This window comes from Myotis daubentonii, chromosome 15 (assembly GCF_963259705.1).
Source record: "Myotis daubentonii chromosome 15, mMyoDau2.1, whole genome shotgun sequence".
NCBI lineage: Eukaryota > Metazoa > Chordata > Mammalia > Chiroptera > Vespertilionidae > Myotis > Myotis daubentonii.
In genome coordinates, this window is record NC_081854.1 from 32,090,207 (window position 1) to 32,117,167 (window position 26,961).

General features: G+C 54.1%; 1 protein-coding gene across 3 annotated transcripts in view; it reads left to right on the top strand.

Annotated features, from left to right (window-relative positions):
- Positions 1-7,405: 7,405 nt before the first annotated feature.
- The window catches only part of C15H16orf74 (chromosome 15 C16orf74 homolog), a 31,677-nt gene continuing 12,121 nt past the window's right edge, over positions 7,406-26,961 (top strand). The window contains exons 1-3 of one of the 3 annotated variants that reach the window (XM_059667155.1): positions 7,407-7,600; positions 14,347-14,500; positions 18,015-18,066. In XM_059667155.1, the coding sequence (XP_059523138.1) occupies positions 18,039-18,066 (28 nt within the window). In that variant the 5' untranslated portion in view covers positions 7,407-7,600; positions 14,347-14,500; positions 18,015-18,038. Of the gene's footprint in view, positions 7,605-14,346; positions 14,501-18,014; positions 18,067-26,961 lie in introns of all 3 variants that reach the window. The other 2 variants (XM_059667156.1, XM_059667153.1) reach the window with 2 other exon arrangements.

Below are 26,961 nucleotides of genomic sequence, written 5' to 3' on the forward strand. Positions count from 1 at the left end.
ATAATGTACCCACCTCAAAAGCCATGCAAAGTTAGTACCTAAAACAGAGCCTGGTGCCTAATTAGCTCAGAACAAACATTAGCTATGATTTGTCCGGCTTTTTCAAAGTTACACTGAACTTGCATCGCTCTCACTTTGGATCCTTACTGCAACCTCTGAGCTGGTGCTCCGCACCCCATTCTAGGGATGCAATGCTGAGACTCAGAAAGCCTGAGTGACTTGCTTAAGGTCTCACAACCCCTGTGTGGCTTGCTGAGGTGTCAACCCAGGTTGGGGGGACTCCAGGCCAATGGCTGCTCCCCAGAGGCAGAGATACATTCAATGACCCAGCAAGCACAGGTACATGCTGTCCCCGGCCCCCAGAGCCCATGTTAACACTGCTCATTAAACCAACTTGTGTCAGACAAGGCTGGGACAGGGGACCAGAGGTGAGAGGCTCATCATTGCTGCCCCAAGCTGAGCACTTTGCCCCCAGGGAAAACAGAGCTGCTACAATGCAGTATGTTCTATGCAAGGCTAGGAGCTCTGGGTTTTGGGGAGCACTGAGCAGGGGGCCAGAATCAGCCTCAGGGGGCTTCTCAGCCTCCCCCAGGGTGCAAGGTGAGTGTGTGGCTCTCAGGTGACTCTCTTAGGCAGACACGCCCACAGTGATTGCCTGTGGAGCCAGCCTATCCCTCCACACCCCCCCAATCCCCTCTGTTCCTGGGGCCTGTCTCCCCAGGGACTGTGTTTTTTTGTGTGTGGATGGGGCGGGGGGGCTATATTTCTTTAACTTTTACTTAGGGCATTTTCTTTCTTTTATAAAAAAAATATATTTTATTGATTTTTTACAGAGAGGAAGGGAGAGGGATAGGGAGGTAGAAACATCGATGAGAGAGAAACATCAATCAGCTGCCTCCTGTACACTCCCCACTGGGGATGTGCCCACAACCAAGGTACATGCCCTTGACTGGAATCGAACCCGGAACACTTGAGTCCGCAGGCCGACGCTCTATCCACTGAGCCAAACCGGTTAGGGCTACTTAGGGCATTTTCAAGCATATATGTAAAGAGAGAAGGGTACAACCAATCCTCATGTACCCATCACCCAGCTCCAGTAGGGACCACTATAGGGCCATTCTCCTCTATCCTCCCATCCACTGAATAAATTCCAGGAGTCACATCATTCCATTCCTGTGGCCCCCATTTCCAAAATCCTGTACAAGTGTGAGCATACACATGTGCACAAAAGTTACCCCAGAAAGAAAAAATCCACCTTCCACCCCATCGGTACTGTACTGATGGGTCCTGGTGAAAGAGGCCAGTTTGCCCTTTTTTAGCCACGAGTCCTGGGTCCAAGCCATTTCACCTCTCTGAGACTCAGTTTCCTTGTCTATAAAATGGGACACCAATGCCTACTGCTGGCAAGCTGGCTATGGTGACTAACCAAGGCTACAGACTGTGTGTGTGTATGTGTGTGTGTGTGTGTGCGCGCACGCACAGGCATACAGCAAAACACACACAAAAAACACAACAGGAGTATCAACCCCCACATCAGGATGGGGAGGGAGGGAAGAGAATGGGACTGGGGAGGGGTACACACAGACATTGGAAAATCTATAACAACAAATCACTTAAGAGAAAAAAATCAAACAAATATAGCAAATTGTTATAGGTAGGTGGTTGGTGAATATGTAAGTAGCTTTTCTCCTGCTCTGTGCCTTTTGGGGGCATTAGGATTAGTTCATAATTCTAATTGCAACTCTAAATTAAAACAAAGATTAAAGAAAGCAATAACTCAGAACATGTCTATGCTTGGCATTTAGTAGGCACTTGTCTCAGTTATACCTTGCTGTGTAACAAAACATCCCAAACTGGAGTGGCTTAAAACAACAACCATTTTCTATTTTCTCCCAATTCTGTGGTTTTCCTGGGCTTGGCCAAGTGGTTCTTGGGTAACTCATGACACTGGCTGGGGCTGCTGTCACCTGATGGGGACTTGCCTGGGATGGATGTCCCACCTGACTCACACACAAGGCAGGCAGGTGGGGCTGGGTGCTGGCTGGGAACTTTCAGTGGGGGCTCTCTTCCTGGCCGGGGCACCTCTCAGCATGGTGGTTAGATTCCAAGAGGGAGCCTTCCTGAGAGCAAGTGTTCTAGGATGGAGGAAGCAGAGCAGCAGGGCTTAAGGCGTAGTTTTCTCTGTTGTATTTTGTTGGTTATAAAGTCACAGGGCCACAGGTTCAAGGATGGGGAAATGGGCCTTGCCTGCCAATGGGGTGAGGCATGAAGAATTTGCAGCCGTCTTTAACCTACCACTCTGCTCAATAAATGATTGTTGAATATGGAACTGAATTTCAGAGACTTGCCTCCAATAGAGAATTACCTGCTGGTGGGGTTTGGGGAGTTGTGAGTGGAGAGATCTTGTCCCTCTTAACCCTGTCCCTCTGTGGCACCTTGTGCGGCCCCTCTGGGCCCAAATACCTCCAAAGCCGCATGTGATTGGTTTGTGCTTCCAGAGCCACACAGAAAGGTCCACACAGGGTCTGTCAGGAGGCCAGTGTGCTGGGACCCTTACTCTCCCCCCACACTGCCATGGCTGGGGCTCCCAAGCGCTCTGTTCAAGGCCATCCTGAGCCAGGATGCTCTTCAGTCAGCACGTGGGTCCCACGGAGCCTCAGGCCTGCGCTCATGTCCTTCCAGGCTCTTAGAGTGTCTGGGGGCAGCCACACCTGCTGGCCAGTGTTGTCTCAGCCCGGACCCGCCCTTTCTTCCTCTTGTCCCCTCTCCTCTGTGGCCCCAGTAGAGCCACCAGCCCTCTCATCATCTATGCTGCCACTTTTTGGCAACTGAGAAGGGGCATAAGTGAGTGAGGCCACATAGGCACACCAGCCTCTCCCGTTTCTGGGCACAGCAGCCTCACAGAGACGCTCTCTCCTACAGCTCCCCGGGGCAACTCCTCTGGTTTGGCATTTTGGCAGATGGCTTCCTTTGGGAATGGGCTGTAGCACCTGCTCCTCTACTTGGAATGTGTCGGGTCCCCTGTTTCCCGGAAACCTTCTGAGCACTTGTCAGTTCTTTGTTCGCACATTCAAACCCCATTCGTTCTGCAAGGAAGCATGGCGTTCCTGCCCTGCGCAGAGCTCCGGGCCGCCCACGAGGGGATAATGGCCAGCAGTGCAGACCCAGTCCCTGTCTTGCAGGGCTCACCCACTAGTGGAGAAACAGCCCTGCAGCAATCACATGGATACATGGATGAACCCACAACAGTCTGCAGTGCACTGGGTGGGGTTCCAGACTGGCAGAGACACTGCTCAGAGCTATGAAAGAGTTAACTGGGCAAAAGTGGGGGGAAGGAAGGACATTTCAGTAGGGGGAGCTGGCCTACAACTCTAATCCTTTGGTGCCCTCCTTGGGCTGCACCCTGAACCCAGAACCCCCATAGCAAGCACTTCCTTCTAACAGCCACATTTTCCCACTCCCCTCAGGGGTGTCCTCCAAGGCCAATTCTCAAAGAAACTCTCCTTGTCTCCCTAGTCTACAGTTTTAGCTCCCACTCCCCATAGCCTCCTACTCTGTTATTTTTCCTCCTCTGTATGCAGATCCTGATGTCCATGCAGGGCAAGGGGTTTTAATGGCTCATTCAGTTGCTGTATTCTCAGTGCCTAGAACCGTCCCTGGCACATGGTAGGCAGCCAGTCAACACTGGAACTCTTGTTGAATCATGCACAGGAAGTTGCTCTCCAAACCGTTCATCCCTGAGTGGAGAGGAGGGGTGGAATTGCGCTAATCACTTGGCTTCTACTTCCTCTGCAGACCAAGGGGTCTTGAGCTGAGAAGGGAGGGCTTTGGGGGACAGGTTTCAGGTGCCTAACTACTTCTTCTTCTTCTTCTTCCTCTTCTCCTTCTCCTTCTCCTTCTTCTCCTTCTCTCTCTCTCCAGATCCCCACCTCCAGCACCTGCCTTTTCCCAAAGCTCCAGGTGTTGTGACCACAGGCAGATGTGGGGCTACTGCCTTGGCTTAGTTTCCTGGGTCTGTGGGTTCAAGGCTGCCCCCCTCCTCTTCAGTTGTTGCAGCTGCTTCCAGGTGGGTGGTGCAAGATGAGGCCCCTGAGCTTGACTCTCCTCCCAGAACTCAGGGGGTCCCAACCATCAACTTCCCACTACCCTCACCCAAAAACCAAGGCCAAGTTCCTCAGGGGATGGGGCACCTCACCTGGCTTCCAGGAACACAGTGTCCAAGTGGGCTCTCTCTCTCTTAAATATATTTTTATTGATTTCAGAGAAGAAGGGAGTGGGAGAAAGAGATAGAAACATCAACCTGGGCATGTGCCCTGACCAGGAATTGAACCGTGACCTCCTGGTTTATATTGATGTTCAACCAGTGATCAACCACTGAACCACACCGGCTGGGCTCTCTCTCTCTCTCTCTCTCTCTCTCTCTCTCTCTCTCTCTCTCTCTTAAACAAAACCCTTTATATTTCAGAAAATTTCAAACACATATACAAATATAGTATAATAAGCCTCCATGTACCCATCCCCTAACTTCAACAGTTATCAACATTTTTTCATTATTGTTTCGTCTCTCTCCACCCTCATTTTGCCACCTTTTTATTTTCCTGGAGTCATTTAAAGCATACCTAATCTTTTTTTTTAAAATATATTTTATTGATTTTTTACAGAGAGGAAGGGAGAGGGATAGAGAGTTAGAAACATCGATGAGAGAGAAACATCGACCAGCTGCCTCCTGCACACCTCCTATTGGGGATGTGCCCACAACCAAGGTACATGCCCTTGACCGGAATCGAACCTGGGACCTTTCAGTCCACAGGCCGACGCTCTATCCACTGAGCCAAACCGGTTTGGCTAAAGCATACCTAAACTTCATACTAATTTAATAATAAATACTTTTCCATATGTATCACTAAGGGCTTTAAAGACATGGTGATACCACTATCACATCTATTAAAATTAGTAAAAATTTTTATATTATTTAGTACCCAGACTGTGTTCAATTTTCCACTATTATCTCACAACTATTTGTTTTGTCCAAATTGGGATCCATACAGGTTTCACACACGGCATTTGTTGATTTGTCTCTTCAGTTTCTAATCAGTGGCTGCTGACTAACCTCACCTGAGAGTTTTTACAAAATGCCCCTGTCTGGGCCCTACCTGGACCAATTAGGTCAAGATCACTAGGTGAGCTGGGCCTGGGTGTTAGCTTTATTTATTTATTTTTTTTATGTGTTCAGTTCCCAATGATCCTGGCATGCTGCCAGGGCTGGAAACCACTAGAACATACTCAAGGATTATCAACTGGCATGAGGGGTTGGTTGTGCCTCCGAGGGACAGATGACAATGCCTGGAGATGTTTTTGGTTGTCACAACTTGTGAGGGGGTTGAAACCAGGGGTGCTGCTCGACATCCAGGATTACAGTGCCCAGGATGGTGCCAGGACAGAATGATCCAGCCCCAAATGTCAAAGTGCCAGAGTGCTAGGCATTGGGAAATTCTGATACTGAAGCACGAACCCCACCGCCCTTGGCGGGGAGGGAGGGAGGCCTGAAGTCTGGGAACAAATTAAACTGGATTCTTTTTTTTTTGTTGTTATTTTGTTTTAATGTTGTTTTTTTATTGATTTCAGAGAGGAAGGGAGAGAAACATCAATGATGAGAGAATCATTGATTGGCTGCCTCCTGCACACCCCCTACTGGGGATTGAGCCCACAACCCGGGCATGTGTCCTTAACCGGAATCGAACCTGGAACCCTTCAGTCTGCAGGCCGACACTCTATCCAGGGAGACAAACCAGCTAGGGCAAACTGGGTTCTTTCCATTCCTTTTCTCAATCCCATACAGTTGACAAATGGAATTCTCCTGGGCCTACTCTCATTAGTGGCCCCTCCCCTCCCCAGCACCCTGTCTCCTCCAACAGTTAGGGTTGGGCTAACCGCCTCCCTCCCCCCCACAGGTGGCCCCTCTCTTGGCTTGAGCAGGAGAGCCCAGGAGTGGGAGTGGTCAAAATGCACCACTAATGGCCAAGGGCCCCAAGCCCCCTCCTGGTATCCTGTTCACTGTGGTACCCGCTGGGTTGCCAGGGCAGAGCAGATACTCAAAAGTGTTTGTAGAAACGAATGAATCCCCATTTCTTCCTGTGGAAACCAGGGCCCAGAGACAGGCCGGTCTCAGAACCAGCACCCAGCATCCGGCCTGCTCACGGCTTCTCAGAAAAGGTCCTTCTCCACCTTCTGGAACAAGAATGTGAGCGGCTGTGCCCGCCATTTCGGGCTTCCCCGCACCTCTGCTGCCACCATTAGCGGAGACAAAAAGACACAGGACCCTTGGCAGCTGGTGGAAGGGACATCAGCCCCTAACCCTGCCCCCTTCTGTCCTGTTTGGGGAGGACATTTCCTGCCTGTCACTGTGGACTTCATGGGGTCAGGGGAACCAAGATATTACAACATCTCTAGGAATGACTCAAGGGGAGAACACACAGTTCGGATGCCAACTCTTTCCTGCAACTCAGTTCTTTCCTGCATTCACGAAAGAAGTGTCACTGTCCTGCTCTGTGACTCAACCCCCCCCCCAACCCTCCAGAAGGACACAGAACATGGGGTGTGGGAACTGGCAGGAAGAACACATGGCAGGGGACCTCTTTTGTTCCTCCTGGCCAGCTGGGTATGTGCCTGCTGAGGCCGCCTCATGGTGGGAGCCTCCTAAGAGACCCATATGGATAAAAGGGGACTGGGAATTACTCCCAGCTGGGAGTCGCCAAAACCCTGCAGCCCGCTTAGCGCAGGGAGGCAACTCCTGACACCCCCTCTTGGGCCCACCCCCAGAGTGGGGTGCAAAAGCACGTGCAGCGAGCCAAAGGGCCAGACCCTAACCGGGGAACCCCCCCCTTTCATCACCAGGGCCATCTGAAGCCCCATAGCTCCAGCGACAAGATAGAGGTGGGGGGGGGGGGAGCACACTGCTTATGTGACCCCAGGGCCCAGCGCAGGGGTGTGGGAAGATGGGGAGCCTCCCACTTCTCCTCTTCCCTCTCCGCAGCCAGGCGCTGGGGCCCACTCAAGCATGGCCACCCGGTATGGTGGAAGGCAGCACCCCTTTTCACTACCCCGGACTGGGACGCACAGCTGTAGGCAGCTTGGCACCCAGAGCAGGGGAGGGGCGCACTGTGGAGAGCCCCCATTGGACCGCCGCCCAAGCTTTCCCCGGCTTCCCTCTGGGTTTGGCCAGAGGAAACTGAGGCGGGAAGGGGAGTCCGGGCGGGAAGGGGAGTCCGGGATGCCCAAGGCGCGGGCGGGCGTGTCCCAAGCACTCTCCACCAGGGGGGTGGGGGGGAAGGCGGACGAGTCCCGCTCCGCCCCGCGCCGCCCCAGCTTCTGGCCAGTGCGATCCGGCGCCCGCGGGCAGGGCGGGGCTGCAGTCAGCACCGCCCCGAGGGGCCGTCCGGGGCGGAACGGCCCCCCAGCGCCCTCCCCGGCCCAGGCCATGACCCCCGCTGCTCTCTCTTGCAGGCTGGTTGCCGCGACCACCCGAGTCCGGCCGCCACCAGCGCCCGGACGGGCCCCGCGCGCCCCGTGTGCGGCTCCGCAGTGAGCCCACCCAAAAGCGGTGAGTGCCCCGCCGTGCGCGCCCCGGGGTCTGGCCCGCGCTGCCCACACTACTCCCCCGCCCCCCCTTCCAGGAGACGCCGCTCCTCCCGGGTGCCGCAACCCCGTTGGGCGGCGTACACGCCCCGCAAGCTCTGGCGGCTGGGGGGCGGGGGGCGCCCCGGGACGGGTAGGGGGCCCCTGGTGGGTCCGGGAGTCCCCCTAACTTCTAGCAGACTTTTCTGCGGAGAAGCGGTTTTGGGGAAAGTTAGGCCCTCTCTGGCCGTGTTGCAACTTACACCGGGAGGGTGGGGGTGTGTCCCTGTGCGTGGAACCTCTGGCCCCCACTCTTCACCTGACACTCTGCGCTGTCACGAGTTCCTTGGGAAGGGACCAGACCGTCGTCATTCCTCAAAGCTGGAAAGGAGCCCGGCCGGGGTGGGGGCAGGAGGCCTCGAGAGGAACCATTTCCCCTCTATCGAGTATTTCAAAATATATTATTTATGAACCGCCTCACTTAGGGGCCCCCTCGCTTCCAGGGCTTCAAAGCGGGTTGCAACCGCGAAGGGCGACCGGTGCGAACGCAGGAGCGACTTCTGGCCCACTGAGCTCAGCGGAACTGGGGGGAGGCACCCTTTACAAACGGGGACCCACAGCTCTGCTCGGCTGGCCCCGGGGTAGTGGGGACTTCTCCCAGGCTGCCCCTGACTGGCTGTTAGGCCTGATCGAATGGAGAGAAAAGTCTGAGCAGCCCTGCGTCATTGAGAAAGAGGAGTTGAAAGGCGGCTCTGGGGTGGGGGCTGGGGGTGGGCAAGGATGGTGGTTTTCACTTAAAAGGGGGATACCCCTATGGCAGGCAGCCTTGATGTGGAATCATTCACTATATCCTGGATGTAGGTTATTCAATAAACACGGTACCGCCATCATCATCCCCCCCTCCTCCCCCAAAAAGAAACGCAGCACCCTCCCCCCGCCCCCCCCCCGCCCCCCCCAGGAAGGCACTTAGGAGATAGCAGCCTTGGTGGGAAACTCCCCTTCCCACAGAGGGGCACACCTGAAGGCGCAGGCTCCGGCTTCCCTGCCCAGCTCCCAGGAGTGCACGGGAGACCCTGTTTGCAGCTGGATTAACTCAAGAAAACACCCCCTTACCTGTCCAGGCCACACCCACCTTGGATTCTGTGTCCCTACCCCTGGGTACTGTTTCTTCTGGATGGGAGGGAGGCAGTGTATTTATGGAAAGACTTAATCCCTCTGCCAGCTCCAAGGAGGCTGAAAGCTCTGATGCCTAATCTCTGCTCCCTGGAAGCCCTTCTCTTGCTGGTGGGGTCCTTGAGCCCCAGGGTTAGATAAACTCTGGACGCTTGAAATGGGAACTCCCCTACGCGGACAGCGGAACACTGGCATTTATTGTTTAGTGAGAACTTGCCGTATCCCAGGCCCTGCACTAAGTGCTGGTGCCCATCACCTGCCTGCTCTCTTTTCATCCTCTGACCCAGCAGTTCTCAACCTGTGGGTCGCGACCCCTTTGGGGGTCGAACGACCCTTTCACAGGGGTCGCCTAAGACCATCGGAAAACACATATATAATTACATATTGTTTCTGTGATTAATCACTATGCTTTAATTATGTTCAATTTGTAACAATGAAATTGGAGGTCACCACAAAATGAGGAACTGTATTTAAGGGTCACGGCATTAGGAAGGTTGAGAACCACTGCTCTGACCAAATAGTTATATTCCCATTTTACAGATGAGACACAGAGGCCTGTAAAGGTAAAATGACCTAAGGTCACGGGTGGGTAAGTGGCAAGCCCAGGCCTTGAACCCCTAGTCCTCACATTGAGTTGCTCTTGAATATAGCAGAGGCTAGGCCAGGCCTCTGAGACCACCAAGTGTACCCCCCCCCCCATTAAAAGGTTAAGGTATAATATACATACAGTAATATGTACACATCAGAAGGGTACATCCAGATCAAGAGACAGAATTTCCCCAGGAACCTTATCTTGCCCCTTGCAGCCCCATCTCCCCTTGAAGCCAGTGGGTGGTTCTGTGTCTCCCACAGGCAGTGCCACATCGTAGTTACTTTTTATTTGGTGCAAAGAACACATTAGTTTAATCCTTGCACTGAAAACCCACAGGGAATGAGCTGGCAAGCACTCAGGGGCTGTGGGCTGTAGTTTGTGACTTCTATCGTCAAGGCTGCTATAAAAACAATTACATGCTTTTAAATGAACCCTATGGTTAATTAATCATTAACCTGACTTCTAATAGCATACTCCTGATTTTTAAATGAACATTTCTATTGACATATGACGTGGAAAGGTGCACAAATCATCAGCATTGAGCTTGACCACGCGGAGGCCTAACGGAGCAGCGGGCAAGTACTTTGCTCAAAGTTATTTGGCCAGTCAGTGGGAGGCCAAGGCCGGACCCCAGGTGGCCCAAGACCCTGCCTGGTGACAGAAGCAGCTGAGCATTTCAGTGGGCACCCTGTCCCTACCCTTACCCCCATCCTCTTTCACTTCCTCTCGGTGAGTCCCTGTGGGCCCGCAGCTGCCCTGCCTCCCCAAGAGGAGCTCACAGCCTCCTGCAGGTCCATGGGCTAAAGCCAGGAAGATGCTCATGTTTGCACCCTGTGCACCAGGATAGAAGGCATGTTAACGCTTGTAGCATCTGTTCCCAGCACAGTCCCTTTGGCTGGAATTACAGGAATTCTCATCCTGTGGCAAAAAAGAAAATGCCTTTTCTAAAGAAGAAAGGACACCAAGATTTGCCATGTGCCTACTCGGGAGCCGGCCGTGGCCCTTTAGTGCCTTCTTCCCTGTGTTTGCTGTAAGGAAATGCTCTGAGAGCTTGCCCAGAGCCTCCCAGCAGGGAGTGGAACCTGGTTCCGTCCTGTCTGCTGGGTCCACCCACCTAGGCAAACAGTCACATTCCTCAACTGTGATTCTTCACCGCTGCCCTTGGTCCTCAAGTGAGGTCTTTGTTAAGGAGGTAAGGCGAGGCACCATGGTGAGTCATGACCTCCAAAGCGTTATTCTGATTTCATCTGGGAGGTGGCTGTACAGGGACCAAGAAAGATCAGACAGCCTGACCCTGCCTTTCACTCACTTTCTCTCTCTGGGCCTTCATGGCCACATCTGAGAAACCCAGGTATTAGAAATAAGACAAACACTGTATAGGGTTGCCAGATTTAGCAAATAAAAATATAAGATGTGCCCTGGTTGGAGTGGCTCAGTTGGTTGGAGCGTCGTCCCATTCACCAGAAGGTCACTGGTTCAATTCCCAGTCAGGGTACATATCCAGGTTGCAGGTTCAATCCCTAGTTGGGGCACATATCTAGGTTTCAAATTCAGTCTCTGGACAGGGTATATACTGGAGGCAACTGATTGGTGCTTCTCTCTTTCCCTTCCTCTCTCTCAAATCAATTTTTAAAAAATAAATTTTAAAAAACATATCCTCAGGTGAAGATTAAAAAAATAAAAAAATGCGAGATGCTCACCCTGGCTGGTGTTGCCCAGTGGTTAGAGTGTCTCCTGTGTACCAGAGGGTCTTGTGTTTACTTCCCGTCAAGGGCACCTACCTGTATTTGAGTTTCAGTCCCCGGCCCCGGTTGGTGCAGGAGGCAAACTCAATGGAAAAAAACATCCTTGTGTGAGGATTAACAAAATAACAAAAAAAATACAAGATGCTCAGTTAAAGTTGAATTGCAGATAAATGATGACTAATTTCCAGTATGAATATGTCCCATGAAGTAATTGGGCATCCTGTATTTTATCTGGCAACCTATCTATAGCCACTTCCAGGTCTAGATTTGTGACTCACTCCAGGAAGATTTATCTCACATTCTAGAGACCAACAGTCACGATCCACAAAAGTAGTAACTGAAGGGAATCAGCAGATTTCGGTGCCAGAATTGCAAAGCCAGGGTCGCTCCGGCCAGTGAGTGGTTCTTGAGTCTCCCACAGGCAGTGCTACACCTTAATTACGTTTTACTCTGTGCAAAGAGCACATTAGTTTACTTTTCTCTTTGCATTGAAAACCTGCAGGCGGTGAGCTGGGTGAGCTGGCAAGCACTCAGGGCTGTGGGCTGGTAGTTTATGGCTTCTATCTTCAAGGCTGCTGTAAAAACAATAACAGACAACTTGGCCCAGTGTGTCCTCTCCCCTGGAGATGTTCACGGCTTTCGAGAGGGCTGTGTGGTGTGCAAAGCAGCAGATATCCATCTATCTCACCACGCTCAGAGGCGGGGCGGACCCCTGCAGGAGGAAGTGAGTTTTTATCACTGTCTGTCACCAGAGAGGATCCTGTCACGGCCATTCGTCTGTAGGGAGATTTTTATGCTGGGTGCAAGAAAGAACCTGTTCTACTTCAGGCTGTTGTGCAAATAATTAACAATCTGATATTTTGAAGGGAACATAAACAGAGCCTGATTCAATATGAAAGGGAGGTTTTCACACTCCTGCAGACGTGTGAAAGAGAAAGAACGTTTATACCTAAGCAGTCCTCTGGACCTGACTGAGCTCGTACCATCTTGCCACGCGAAGGGCCCCCTCCCATTAAATCTTTATTTTCCAATTATGAACGGTGTATCTTTGTAACAAATTCAAATGATGAAATGTGTTGCATGTAGAATGATATTGCCCTGAAGCGTGCGGCCAAATCGGCCTAGCTTGGGCGGTCGGCCTCCCAGAGCTGTGGCTTATTAGCACCTGACTCCTCGTAGCTCCAACCCCAGTGAGGTTGCTCTCTTGGGGTGCTGTGAGGGTCCAGTGGGATCATTTCCATCATGAACTCAGCCCAGGGCTTGGCCTCTTATTTTTATACATATATTTATTTTATTGATTTCAGAGAGTAAGGGAGAGAGATAGAGAAATAGAAACATCAATGAGGAGAGAGAAGCATTGATTGGCTGCCTCCTGCATGCCCCCTACTTGTGTGTGTGTGTGGGCGGGGTGGGCAGTTGGAGCCCACAACCCAGGCACGTGCCCTTGCCTGGAATCGAATCTGGGACCCTTGAGTCCGCAGGCCGACGCTCTGTCCGCTCTGCCAAACTGGCCAGGGCAAGGGCTTGGCCTCTTGAAAGCATTAGCGTGGTGCCTATCAGCTGTTACGGTCATGATGACAATGGAATTTAGGTAAGAGTAGCCCACACCCACAGTTGGGCATCTGTCTGGCTCCCATTCAGACAGGTGTAGGATCAAGCTTCATCCCCCCACTTTCCAAACATTACAGCCCATTTACAGGGAGGGTTCCTCTCCAGTAAACGCATCTGTAGCCTCTGCTGGGGGCTGGCCCTCTGCCTGGCAGCCGTGATCACAGAGGGAGTGGAGTGGACGGGCCGTCCACACTCCCCAGTAAATCACCCTTGGGAGCACTTCTGCTAGCACAGGCCACACCCACACTGAGGATCAGACTCCGGACCACATTGCCCTGGTGCCTCTGGCAGTCCTAATGCAGTGCCCTCACAGGAGGACTCAGTAGCGATATTAGGACAGTGATAGTGACAGTGATGACGGCAATGACGACAGGAACGACTGTCCCAGGCCCTGTCCCAGAGGTTGGGGGCAGGATGCCTGTTCCACAGATGAGCACACTGAGCCTGGGGGGCAGAGCGTCAGCAACTCAGACGCAGAGTCAGATGACTTGCCTAAGGTCACACAGCCCCTCCATATACCTGGTTCTCACTCCTCCCACCCCTCCCCAGCCCACTGCCTTGTTCTGTCCTCCTGGGGAGCAGAAGCAGAGTGACGAGAGTTACAGCAACGTGCGCTGGGATGAGACAAGTGGGCTTGCGTCAACTCTGCATTGGGGAATTTAAAAACCTGAAATCGAGCCCTCGCCGGTTTGGCTCAGTGGATAGAGCATCAGCCTGTGGACTGAAGGGTTCAGTTACAGTAGCACGTGCCTAGGTGGCAGGCTCGGTCCGGTGTGCAGGAGGCAGCCAATCAATGATTCTCATCATTGGTGTTTTTATCTCTCCTCTCCCTTACTCTCTCAAATCAATAAAAATATATATTTTTAAAAACCTGAAACGTAATTGCCGCACATAGACATGACCCTTGATGTGATGTTTGCCCGACGCTTGCCCTGCAGTTCCCTGAATCCAGGCTAGGGCCACTCCTGGGTCCTCACCCTTTTGTTTGGTTGTTTTCTTCCTTCCCTGAGGGTTTTGAGATATTTTTTTTTGGGGGGGGGGTGGATTTAAGTCACAAGCTTTGGGACAAAACCTGTCAGTCCAGGACAACTCTTCTGGGAGGTGGTGCTCCCGAGGATGGCATAACACAGAGCCTTCCCGGGCCAGACAGGTTCTGGGAAAATGGGATCTCACACAAAGCCGCGCTTCCTGTGCCACTGCTGGGAGGCAGCGGTGTTGGGCACAGAGGAGATGTGACCTGTTGACTGCTCTGCCTCTGTCTGCTTCTCTTTCCTGTATTGACTTCTTCTCCTGAAATACTTTGATGTTTCCCAAAAAGATGCCAGAGCACAGAGTGCTCCTGTCTGCCCAGCACCAGACAGAAGCATGAGCCATGTGTGCGTCACTGGCTCTCTCTGGACCTACGCGTGCGTGCTATGATTTGCTGGCTAAACCGTTTGAAAGTTAAGTTGCAGAAATGAGGACCCTGAGCCCAAACACTTCAGGGTTTCCTAAAAGCAAGGACCCCCTCACAGAACGCAGCAAAGAGATCGAAGTCGGAGATCGGAACAGCGGTCCTGTACTGTGCGTGGTAGACAGTTGTCTTCCCTCTGACTATTTTATTATTTTCAGACCCACAAGTATGTGCTGAACCTCCATTTCCCAGTATCAGCAGCAGACAGCACACCCTGCCCTCATCGTACGCCTGCCCTGTGCCATGCGCCACTCTTCTCTGGAGTATTTTACAGCTGAGTCCTGACATTGATTGATCTGTGAGGACTCCATCGTAAATCACTGTTCAATCCTCGGGATGGGATGTGATGGAAAATCTCTTGAGTGGGCTGTGACCAACACTTAAAAAGAAAAAGAGAGAATAGACCATAAAATCAAAGTGCGCTGTGCAGACCGTGTGTACAAGGCTGTGATGTTAAGAGTCTTTCTTATGGTGGCCACCAGGGTTCCTGGGTTTATTTGTGGATGATCTGAGCTTGGCTGCAGGACCCCTGAGGGGGAGACGCAGCGTGGGGAGGGTTGGGGAGAGAGAGGTCAGGTCTGTGCTACCACCCACCCCAAAGCCCTGCCTTTGGATGTATGGGCTCTAGAGTCCAAAGTGCTGGGCTTGAACCCTGGCCCCACTACTTGCTACCCATGACCTTGTGCGCATTAACTAACCTCTCTGTGCCTCAGTTTCCCCATCTGTAAAGAGGTGATCGAAATGGTCCCAACCTCACGGGGCTGTTGTGAGAACTGATTGACCATGAATCTCTGTCAGGGCTGGGCACACAGTGAATGCTCAAGAAAGGTGCCCGTTGTCCTTGCAGGCCTGGCCGTGGCTCTCTCTTCCGCCAGCCCCAGCCCATCCTCCGGCCCTGAGAAGGAGAGCTTCCTTAGCATCTCATCCTCCACATTAGAATCCCTTCAAGAGCTTTTCTTTTAAATATATTTTTATTTATTTCAGAGAAGAAGGAAGAGGGAGAGAAAGATAGAAACATCAATGATGACAGAGAATCATTGATTGGCTGCCTCTTTCACGCCCCCTGGGCACGCGCCTTTGATGGGAATTGAATCTGGGACCCTCCAGTCCGCCGGCTGACACTCTATCCACTGAGCCACACCAGCTAGGGCCCTTCGAGAGCTTTTACAGTGCCCGGCCGCACCTCAGGCCAATTACTCTGGGTCTCTGGGATGGGACCCAGGCACCGCAGCTTTTAGAAGCGCCCAGGTGACCCCGCTGTGCCGGGAAGATGCGGCGCTTAGCCTTTCAGTGGTAATGAGCTTCCCCTGGGTCTCGTAGAGCCTCTCCTGAGCCTTCAGGAGGCGTGTGGGGTGGGGCCTGAGAGCCTGCATTTCTCACAGGCTCCCCGCAGTGCCCACACTGCTGGTCCGGGACCACACTCTGAGGACTGAGCCCCTGAGCCCCTGGAGAAAAGGCCCCGCCGGAGACCGCTACCTCCCCTCCCTCCATCACTGTCCTAAACAATAGCAGCTGACACTTCTCGGACTTCTCTATGCCCAACTCAGGGTGAAGCCCTTCTACAGCCATCACCCCCGACCTTTAGTTCTCGCTGCTACCTGAGGCTGCAAGTGCACCGGCCCCATTTTAAAGATGAGAAAAGTGAAGTCTGGGATGTTAAGGAGCCAGGCTCTGGTCCCGGCGAGAAGAGCTACCGCCTCTAAGCAGGGAACTCTTCCTTCCATACACGCTGCCCGGAGGCTCTCCCCATCCCTTTCTGTCTGTCTCTCTGCCCTGCCCTCGCAGTATCCTCCTCCCTCCCTCTCTCCCCTCTTTCTCAGTCTCCCTGACTCCGTCTCCTGGTGCCTGTTTCCCGTACCTGCCCCACACATCCCACCTGGCAGAAATGGAAGCCTCTATCCCAGCCCCTCCTCCACACCAGCCCCCTCGGGGGTCCCACCATCTCCCGAGCCTGCGTGTCACCTGCACTTCCAGCTGCTTCTCCCTCCCATTGCCCTGCGGGCTCTGAAGTTCAGGCTCCACATTTCTGGGCCAGAGCAGAGCTTCTCTGACCTTCACAAACACACAGGTCCGAGGGGGACTTGTTAAAATACTGATTCTGGCTCAGTGTGTCCGGGTGGGCCTGCGATGCTGCATTGCTGACAAGCTCCCAGCGGTGCCGAGGCTGCTGGCCCAGCAGCACCACCCATGAAGCAATGTTCTAGAGGACCTGGTGTTCCTAGCTGGCCCCTGGCCCACACACACTCCTAGAACGCAGCCTCGCTGCTTGGTGCCCTCACAATAACCCCCGAACCCTGTCACCAGCCCCCAAAGCCCTCAAGGTGCAGCTCATCTTATTCCTGCCCCGACCTCCCACCCTCTCGTTCCTCCCATGGACCACGCCCTTCTTATCCTCCGGACCTTTGCACATTCTGTTCCTGGGGCCTGAGAGGCTGTTCCCGGCTTGTCCCACTCCTGCCTACCTTTAGGGACATGTTCCTCAGGACTCCCAGACTGGGGCAGGAACCTCCTCTGTCCCCCTCCTCGCTCTGCTTCCCCTGGGCTCACCCCGCCTGTCAGGTCTAGTTTGTGTGTCTGCCTCCCCTGCTCTTCTGAACAACCTAGATTCCGGTGTGTGGTGCCTCATTGGGCCTTGCATCCACCTGTGTGGGCCCCCCTTTGATGGGGAATGTGTAGGAAATGGGGATGGGAGGTCAGACACCAGGGAATGAGGGAGGGTGGGAAGGTGGAGATCACCCAAGAGTGGTTGGTAAAGCCAGTTGCCGTCAGGGGCACCTGCCTCAGATCCCAGCTTCTGGCAGTAGGAGCAGTCCGGGGATCTCAGAGCAAGGGGCTGGGGCCCTCGCTGGGCCACACATCTGTGTCAGAGATCTGAGGGGCACTTCTCATGGCCACCCTTCACCCCTCTCCGCTCATCAGCCTGGCACACAGGGGCTCCCTATGGATGAAGGGGTTAAGCTCCTCATCCCCCCGCCCCCTGCATCGCCTCTCAAGGCCTCAGGGAGTCCTCCAAAGTGGAAACAAGAGCCTCGCCTTCTCAGGAAGGCCTGCAGAGCCTCAAAGGCCCCAGTGGGGTGGGTCCCGGCCGGCCGGGGATCAGGGCAATCCCGGGTTAGAACCCCAGCTCCCCTCTTCATAAGCTGGGTGGCTTTGGGCAGCTGACACCACTCTCTGAGCCTTGATTTCCACATCTGTAAAATGGGGCAGAAGTAGCACCTCACAGGGTTGTGGCGGAGGATTGATTGAACGTCAAGAGCCCTGCCAGTGGCTGCCTCTATTCATCGATTACTCCGAACACTGAGGAGGCATCACATTGCAGGAAGGTCGTGGGAACTCTGGTTGGGACAGTTTTCATGCTCATGGACGGGAGGCTCACACCCCTGACAGCTTCATCCGTTACATTTCCAAAGACTCTGCATTTAGAAGGGGAAAGCCTGTCACGGTGGGCGTCGGGCCCCCCCGCGGCCTGGCTGAGGGCCCTCACATCAGGAGGTCCTGACCATGAAGCCAGCCAGCATCTGTGGCCCCTGAAAGGAAAGACCAGGTGATGTGGGTTCCTCATTGCCAGCCCCAGCCACGCCCTCACCGTCAACTTCACCGAGACCGCAGCCGGCCTCCAGTATATTTAGCTCCGAGGCGCCTGAAAGTTTTTTCCGCCAGCACAGACTCAGCTTTGAGCAAATTCAGCCCAGATGTAGTCAGCAGGCGCCGCGACCCGGAGGCCTCGGTTTCTCTCCCCACTACTTCCTGTTGTGCACCCATCAGGGCTGGGGTGGGGGCCTGGGCACACGTGGCCAATACAAACAAGCCTCTCCTTTCTCCACAGGCAGGCGGAGGCGGAGGCGTCGACATGGGGCTTAAGCTGTCCTGTCTGAAAGGTAAGGCGGGCGGCTCTCCCTCACCGGCTCTGATGTGGGCGAGAGGGTGTGGCTGTGGGGGTGGCATGGGGCAGGGCAGGGTGGGAGGGTAGAGCTGAGCCCCTAGTGTTGCAGCCCTGGAGAGGGAGGAGACCCTCCCACTGAGCAGCACCTGCACACAGTAGGCGCCTCTAAGTGCTTGCTCTGACTTTGAGGGCTCCTCCAGGCCTTTCCTTTCATTGGCAGTTGAGTGACCTGGGAACGTCGCAGCGCCCCCTGGGCCTCAGTTTCCTTCTCAGAGGCATGAATTCCAGGCTGTGGGCAGCAAGGGAGCAAGAGGCTCTAGAAGTGGGTGCCAGGCATGCACGGGGTATTTGCTCTCCACCCGCTGGCCTGTTATCACCGAGATAACAGGTTTGGCCTGCCAGAGGCTGGGGAAGGCAAGTTGGGAGGCGGGGGAAGCCAGCAGGGAGAAAGTTCTAGAAGGACACAGAATCACTGAGAAGTGTTGTAGGTGTTGGCAGAGGCAGCCCAGACCTCTGTCCTGTGCTCCAGACCTTTCTGTTCAGAGTCTGAAGGACCCAGGGGCACCCAGACCAATAGGGCCCACACGGAGACCTCCCCTCAAAGCCCATTCGTTATTGCATAACAAATGCTCCCACCCCGCGTCTCCCCAGCCTGGAACCTGGGAGTCTCCCTGGTGGCCCCTCACCCCCATGCAGCGGGCCCAGCAGCCCGGACTCTCCTCCTGGATGTCTGGGGCCGAGCCTGGCTCCTTCCCTCCACCACAGGAAGTCAGGAGGCACGGAAGGTCAGGCCAGGACGAAGGGCCATGTCCTTCAGGTCCCACAGCTGGGATGAGTGAGCTCAGGAGAGCCTCTGGTTGGTCCAGCTCAGGGCTCCCACCTGTCCTTCAGTGGGGGGGGTACAGGGGGGGGGACAATTTGATGGACAATGCCTCCCCGACTGGGGGCAAGTAGGGAGCAGTGCTTCCCCTGGAGAAAATCAGGGTGCTGTTCGCAAAACGGGCATGGGGTGCTAGAGAGTCCTAACCAACCACGTCCCGCCAGGGCCTGGTCCCTCTGAGGCTCCAGGCTGAGCCCAGGCAGGAGTTGGGGGCGGTGCTTGCTGCGTGAGTATCCATGGGGGATGCAGGTCCAAAGGTTGGGTCCAGAGGCCAAACCTAAGAGTCCAGGACCCTCTTCCTTAGACTTCACTGGGTCTCCCATTGCCTGGCACAGAGTAGGTGGTCAGAATACACTTTTTGTTTCTGTTTTTATTGTAGCAAAATATACCTAACGTACGTCACCGCTTTAACTAAGTGTACAGTTCAGTGGCATTGAGCACATTCACGTTGTTGTGCATCTACCTCCAGAACTTTTCCATCTTCCCAAACGGAGTCTGTCCCCATTGAAAACTAACCCTCTCCCCCTCCCCTGAGTCCTGCTACTCCCATCCTACTTAGTCTCTGGATTGCCTGCTCTAGGGACTTCACACAGGGAACTGTGCAGTGTTGGTCTCTCTGTGACTCGGCATAATGTCCTCGGGGTCCAGCCGTGTTGTCGCGTGTGTCAGCGTTCCCTTTGTAAGGCTGGGTAATATTCCGTGCGTATGGACCACGGTTGGTTCATCCGTTCATCCCTCGATGGACCCCAGGCTGCTTCCGCTTTTGGCTGTTATGTCAGGACATCTTTGACAAAAACAAGCCCCTAAAGGAACCTCTGGGGCCACTTCTCTTCCAGCCCAAGGCAGGCTGGGGCCTCCACCTGGGGAGGAACCCGGGAGTGCCGATGCTGAGAGTCCCTGGGAAACGTCCCCCCTCCACCCCGCTCCCCGTCCCCCCCCCCCCCCCCCCCCCGCGGCCCTGAGAGCCTGAGCAGCACGCTGAGTGCTCCTGGGCTGCGAGCTTCTCAAAGGGCTCCTTCCGGCCGGGCCCTGGAGGAGCTAAGTGCTGGAACTGCAGGAGCAGCACAGGCAGGTCTGCTCATACATTTTTCATGGCTACCCCTCTGGGGCCCGCCCACCGGCCCTCCCCTCAGCCTCGGCCAACACAGGCTTGGGTGTGCCTGGGGGAGGGCAGGGCCCAGAACCCCTCTGTGCTAAACCGAGACAACCCAGCCCGTTAGCCCTGATGCCCCAACATTCTCGGCAGGGTCTTGTTCTCACTTTCCCCGTAAGGAACATGTCACATGTGAGGAAACCTCAGCGTGCTGGGCACCCCGCAGCCCTGTGACCCTCACGGTTGGCCATGGGCCTTCCCCTACCTGGCTGCCAGCAGGCATGGTTTTACCTGGTTGTCGGCACTGGCACGTGCAGTTCTGTGCACCGTCTTTTATTTCTTTTTTATTTGATGTTTTGGTGCTAGTGCTATTTTTCCCAAGGCGGCGTCATTTTCACAGTTCTTTAATGCCTGTATGGGTTCTGTCAAGAGTTGGTTTTGAGGCCCTGGCCGGTGTGGTTCAGTGGTTGGAGCGTCGGCCTATGCACCCAAGGGTTGCGGGTTCAATTCCTGGTCAAGGCCATGTACCTGGGTTGCAGGTTCAGTCCCCAGCCTCGGTCGGGGCATATGCGGGAGGCAACCAATCGATGCATCTCTCTCATGTTGATGTTTCCCCCCCCCCCCGTCACCTCCCCCCCACTTCCTCTAAAAAATAAATGGAAAAAATGTCCTTAGGTGCAGATTAAAAAAAAAAAAAAAACTAAAACAAAAAAAGAGTTGGTCTTCGGGTTGTTTCCAACTTGTTGCTTTTGTAGATAATGCCCTTTTGAACAGCTTTGCTTTTTGTCTTCTTAAATTATTTCTTTGGGATAAGTTCCAGCAATCAGAATCCAAGTTAGCAATTAGGATAAATGGGGAATTCTTAATGGGGGGCTTAGCCTGGGCAGGGCCCTGTTCTCTGCATTCCACGTGAATGACTCACCTGCCCCTTCTCCCATCATAAGGTGGGTATTACTGTGATTCTCAGTTCCCAGATGAAGCTGAGGCACAGAGAGGCAGTGCAGTTTGCCTGGGGCCACACAGCTGGTACCTGTGTGGGGTTTGAACACAGGCAAATTGGTCCCAGAGGCCTGGTGTCACCACCACATATACAGCTTTTTCAGAGGAAAAGGGTTTTTTGTTTGTTTGTCTGATATATATATATGTATATATCTATAATAATAAAAGCATAATATGCTAATTAGACCAGACGTCCTTCCAGATGACCTTCCAGATAAAGCCGGGGATGTAAGGGACGCCCAGGTCCCGGGTGCCAGAGGGAAGCTGGTGCCAGCAGCCCGGGGAAGGAAGGCCTACTCTTGCATGAATTTTTGTGCATCGGGCCTCTAGTATACTGTATATATAATTGATTTCAGAGAGGAAGGGAGAGGAAGAGCAAGAGATAGAAACATCAATGATGAGAGAATCATTGATCGGCTGCTTCCTGCACACCCAGAGGAAAAGGTTTTCATTTGACTTTTAAAGTAGCCACTATAGAAACTTCATCCACACAAGCTCTTAAATCTTCACTTTAACCCTATTAGACGGTGTCTTAGTGTCCCAGGCCTGCCATAACATAGGGGTGGGGAGGCTTAAAACAACAGGAATGAATTCACTCTCAGTTCTGGAGGCTACAAGCCCTAACTCCAGGTGTCCCAGGGCCATGCGTCCTCTGAAGGCACTTGGGAAGGGTCCTTCCTGCTCTTCCAGCTCCTGGGGCTCCGGGCATCCCTTGGCTTGTGGCCACATCACCCCAGTCTCTGCCTTTGCCTTCACACGAGCGTCTCCCTGTGTTTCTATGTCCTTTCTCTGATGAAGACATCAGCCTTTAGACTTAGAACCAGTATTAAATCCAAGATGATCTCATCACCAGATCCTTAACTAATTACATCTGTAAAGACCTTATTTCCAAATAAGGTCACATTCTGAGGTTCTGGATGGACTTGAATTTTGAATTTGGGGGGAACTCTACTCAGCCCACTGCAAGTCACTTCTCCGCTGAGCCTCCTGCACTGGGGACGGAATGTGCTTTCCTGCCCGGCAGTGAAGACGCAGGCGAGGTGGGAGGTCCATAGGCAGTGACCCTGGAGAGAGGAACACCAGGAAGCCTGGATACTTTTGTTTCTGGTTCCAAGGGAGAGTGGGCACTTAAAAAATTTCTTTTTACATATTTTAAAATGTTTTATTGATTTTTAGAGAGAGTGGAAGGGAGAGGGATAGAGAGATAGAAATATCAATCGGCTGCCTCCTGCATGCCCCCTACTGGAGATTGAGCCCTCAACCTGGGCATAAGCCCTGACCAGGATTTGAACCGGTGACCTCTTGGTGCATGGGTCAATACTCAACCACTGAGCCACACCAGCCAGCAAGAGTGGGCACTGTAAGTGGAGTCCTTCTGCTCAAGGGCCTGGCCATGGCAGCCGTGATGTATCGGAACGTTCCACGGTCCAAGAGCACCTCCTTTGTGTCCAGGCCGGCATCTGCTGGGTGGGCATCCCTGTGAGCCTGGCTCTGCTCCCCAAGCATGTGCCCCCGTTTTCTCATTTCATCCTCAGTAAAGCTGGACACACATAGGTACTTTCACAGGGAGGGAGACTGAGGCATAGGGGAGCTCTCACTGGCTCAAGGTCACATGGCCTGTCTGGAGACACTTGGTTCAGCAGATGGCAGGGAGGGGTGGTGGAGTCCCTGGTTCCTAAGCACATTCTCTGCCGTCAGCAGCAGGTGGCACTGCCCAGGACACAGCACGTGGTTCTCAGGGGCATTCTCAGACTTGCACCCTGCGCATCACCTGGGAATGAGACATGCGACTTCTCGGGACCCACCCTGTCCTAAGTCTGAGGTGCTGGGGGTTAACAAAACCTAGGGGGGTTCTGGTGCCTACTAAAGTTTGAGAACCGCTGGTAGAGTGGCTCAGGGGTCAGAGATGTCTGAGTTCAAATCCCCTTCTGCCCTGACTAATTGCAACCTTGTGCAACTCACTTCACGTGCCCAAGCCTCAGTTTCCCCATCTGTGAAATGGAGTGATGAATGGGGACATCTCCAGGGCCAGGTTTCAAGAAATATCTGAGATGAGCACTAAAACCGATGTCCTATGGACAGGATTTGCTGTCCATCCAGCCATTGGCACCTTCCCTGTCTGGAGACAGCTCCTCCAGGTGTGTGGAGACCTCCGCAGGGAAAGTTAGACTGCAGGTAGGGGTTTCCCTGTGGGGCGGGGGGTGGTCTCTGGAGCCCCCTGGAGGGTGCCAGCTCCAGCCCCAGCGAACTCCGGCGTCACCATGTGGCTCCTGACACAGTCCCAGCCGACTGGCCTTCTGGGCAGCTTGGGGCCGGGTGAGAAAAGGCCAGGAGATGAAATAGACTGTTTTTTAAACAAGACTTTTAGATTCATAGAAAAATTGTGAAGGTGGTACAGAGCTCCCATATACCCCCAGCCACTTCGTGCTGTGGTTGACATCCTATCAGATGTTAGTATGGTGCACTCATTACAGTGACTGAATTGATACAGCACATTATTTTAAAGTCCATACTCCGTTCAGATGTCCCTAGTTTTCTTCTAGTACCCTTGTCCTGGCCCAGGATCCCACCTGAGGTTTCCTTGTCCTGTCTCCTCTGGCTCCTCTGGGCTGTGACGGTTCCCTGTCCCTGTGACAGTTTTTGTATCTGTGACACCGTTTTGAGGACAGCTGCTCAGGTGTTTGGTAGGATGCCTCACAGTTGGAACTGGGCTGATGTTGGTGGATTTTTAGTCTCTCCTGCTGAGTGTGTGATGATGGTGATGGTGAGGACCAAAAGGGCACGTACAGCTCCTACACCCTGGCCTCCGGGGCACAGGCGTTCCTCCCATCTCCCTTCCTGGGGCTCAGAGCCTCTCCTCCACTCGGCCTGTGACCTAGGTGTGGGGGGCAGTTGTGGGCTGGCAATTACGATGCCTGTTTTTCTGATTGGTGTTGGAGGTCCAAGACTAGTCCCCAGGTCACAGCGAAAATGAGTCACGCCATATGCCCCATTCCAGTGCGAACACTTGGTTCCGGCTGTCCCACCGCTGTGATCCAGAGTTGGTTGAGGTTGTTTATGGCACAAACTTTGATTGCAGTACCTACTGTGTGCAGCCCAGGGCCCGGCCAGGACTTCAGGGATGAGCAGGGCAGCCGTGGTTTCTGATCCCGAGGAACCAGGGGAGTTGTGGGGGCGAACTGCCGCCTGAGTACGGACTGCCGCATGCTCGGATGGAGACCAGCCTGGCCACCCTGGTAGGGATGGCGTCACTGAGGAAGAGCCGGGAAACAGCCTTCCAGGCAGCAGGAAATGCCCGGGCAAAGGCCGGGAGCAGCAGCAGCCGGTGGGGTGAGTGGGGAATTTGGGATTTTACACTAATAGGGACGAGGAGCTCCAAGAAAAGAGAGGGGATTAACAGCAGTTACTTGGCTAATACATTCTGAGTAGTTTTCAAAATGAGTGGGAGCTTGATATGTATGAAGGGAAGTCGCAAGGTAGAAAATGGCTAAGGTCAACGTCTTAATATACTGAGCTTCAGTGTTCCCATCTGTGAAACGACTGCGGCTTCCTGTCCATGGGGACCGTGGGGGAGGTCCCTGACCTCGCTGTCGGCAGCGCCCCTGGCAGGGGTCTGTTCTGCCCACCCTACACCCGCTGGAACAGAGCCTGACACACAGCAGGCGCTCCCTTCCCCTGGGGCCAGAGCCCAGACCAGAGCTGTATCCGGTGTGACTTCTCATTTGTTTGGCAAACAGTTGAGCACCTACTGCATGCCAGGCACTGTACCAGGCCCAGGGACATGGCAGTGAACATCACAGAGCTCCGTGGGAGAGACAGAAATGAATGTGTGAACACGCAACCCAGTTCGGTAGATTTTGTTTCGAGAGTTGTGAAGGGAATTAAACAAAGTTGTGCAATAGAGGAGCATGCGATGGGCAAGGTCCTCTCTGTCATGGAGCCAGCTACATGATGCAGGGAACAGCGTGCCAGGCAGAGGGAACAGCATCCCAGGCAGAGGGCATAGCAGATGCATAGGCCCTGAGACAGGAACAAGCTTGGTGAGCTGATGAGCATTGCGGAGGCAGGAATAGGGGTTGAGCAGGAAGAGCTGGGGTCACTGGGCAGGCAGGGCTGTGGGGCCTGAGGAGTGGTATCAAGAATTTTTTTTAAAGTAACAGGAAGCACTACAATCATTCTAGACCAGGGGTCTCGGCCTCTGGGCACATCAGGGTCACGTGGCAGGCTCTCACACAGGCGCAGGCCTGGCCCACTCTCCAGGGTAGGGCTTGGTTGGGGTGGGTGGGTCCTGGGCACCCGTGTGTTTATGAAGCTTTATGCAGTCCAAGGTGCAGACTGACTGCCCAAGGTACCAAGGGGCACATTAGCTTGGCTGAGAACCTAGGAATGCAGACTCCAATCCAGGGCTTTTTGTGGAACCTTCTGAACAGATCTCTGCCCAGGAGATAGGGTCTGGGGGTCTGGGAGACCCACAGCCTGCCTTCTCAGAGGAGGAGTGGAAAATCCAAACCTGTTCTAAATGCTGAAGCAGGTGGCACTGAATTTTGCCCTGCCCTGCCCTGGAGAGAGCAGCCTGGGCTCCCAGCAGGGACTGAGCCCCCTGTCTTCTGAAGCTTAACCCCCGGCACCTGCCGTCCTCCCTGAGGCGGGAGGGAGAGCCTCCAGTGTGGACGTCAGTGTCATAGCAGGCAGGAGGAGACAGTCCTGGCACAGCCCTGAGTGCTCAGGCCACAGCTCCCCCTTGCTCACCCAGGTCCGCGAACCACAGCCACCCTGCTCACTCCCAAAGCCTGCACCTGGTCCGGTCAGCGTACAGTAGGGACACAGTCAATGCTTGCGAAATGAACACTCTCTTGGAGACCCCGGACCTGGCTGGGGCAGCCGTGCCGTCACTCAGCCCGGGAGGGAGTCCAGTGCTCACCAGCAGGTTCACTCCTGTCTTCCCATGTGGAGGAGAGTTGCTCATCATCCACAGCATACAGATGAGGAAACTGAGGCATCAGGCGGTAAAACTCCCTGCCCAGCGTGGCCGAGCTGGGGCCCGGAGGGCATCAGGGATGTGACTGGGCACCCGGATGTGTGCCCCACCCCCACTTCTGCCTCTTCTTGCCGGGAAGGTTCCTCAGAGCCACGCGTGGACCAGGTGCTCTGGGAGTATCTGCAATGAATAGAGGATGAAGAGCAAGCCTGCGGGGAGGGGAGGGCTGTGCTAGCCACTGATCACCTGCCGGAGTGCAGCTGGCCAGGAGGCTGAGCGGCCTGGTCCACAGGAATTGCCCTTCTCCCTCCTGGAGGCCTGGTTTCCAAGGAACCTTCAGAGGCCAGGGTGGGGTACAGATGCCGGGCAGGGCTGTAGACGTGGGCCAAGGCAGTGCTGCGCCCATGTCCACCTCTGACCTTCCCTCCTCCCCATCGTTTTGCTTCGTGCTTTGCAGGCCTCACGGAACCTGCACAGGCCAGTGCGAAGCTCAGGGACTCTGGTCCGGCAAGTCCGAGTCTCATGTGACTTGGCTGAGGCTCTTCAGCTCCCTGAGCCAGAACTTTTTGTTTTTAACTATAAAATGGGCACCGGGGCAGGGCTGTTGTTGGAATGGAGGGGGCATGTCAGGAGCTGGGAACGGCGCCTGGGATGTGGTGGGCACAGAAATCACCACTAGGCCGTTGTTATTGCTAAGATGTACCCATACTCCCTCTGCCCTTTCGAAATGTCTTTAAAACTTTATGACTGGCTCAGCAATACTGAGCGACCCAAGCAATAGTGAGCGAGCCTGGTACCCACCTTGAGAGGTCACTCACTTGGCCAGGAGTCCAGCACATCAAGGATACCTGTCCTTGGCCTATTCCAGGTGGCAGGACAGACCCGTCGCCTGGGAATGCCCATGGCATCACGCCTGCCATGGACCGTGGGAAGCCAGGCT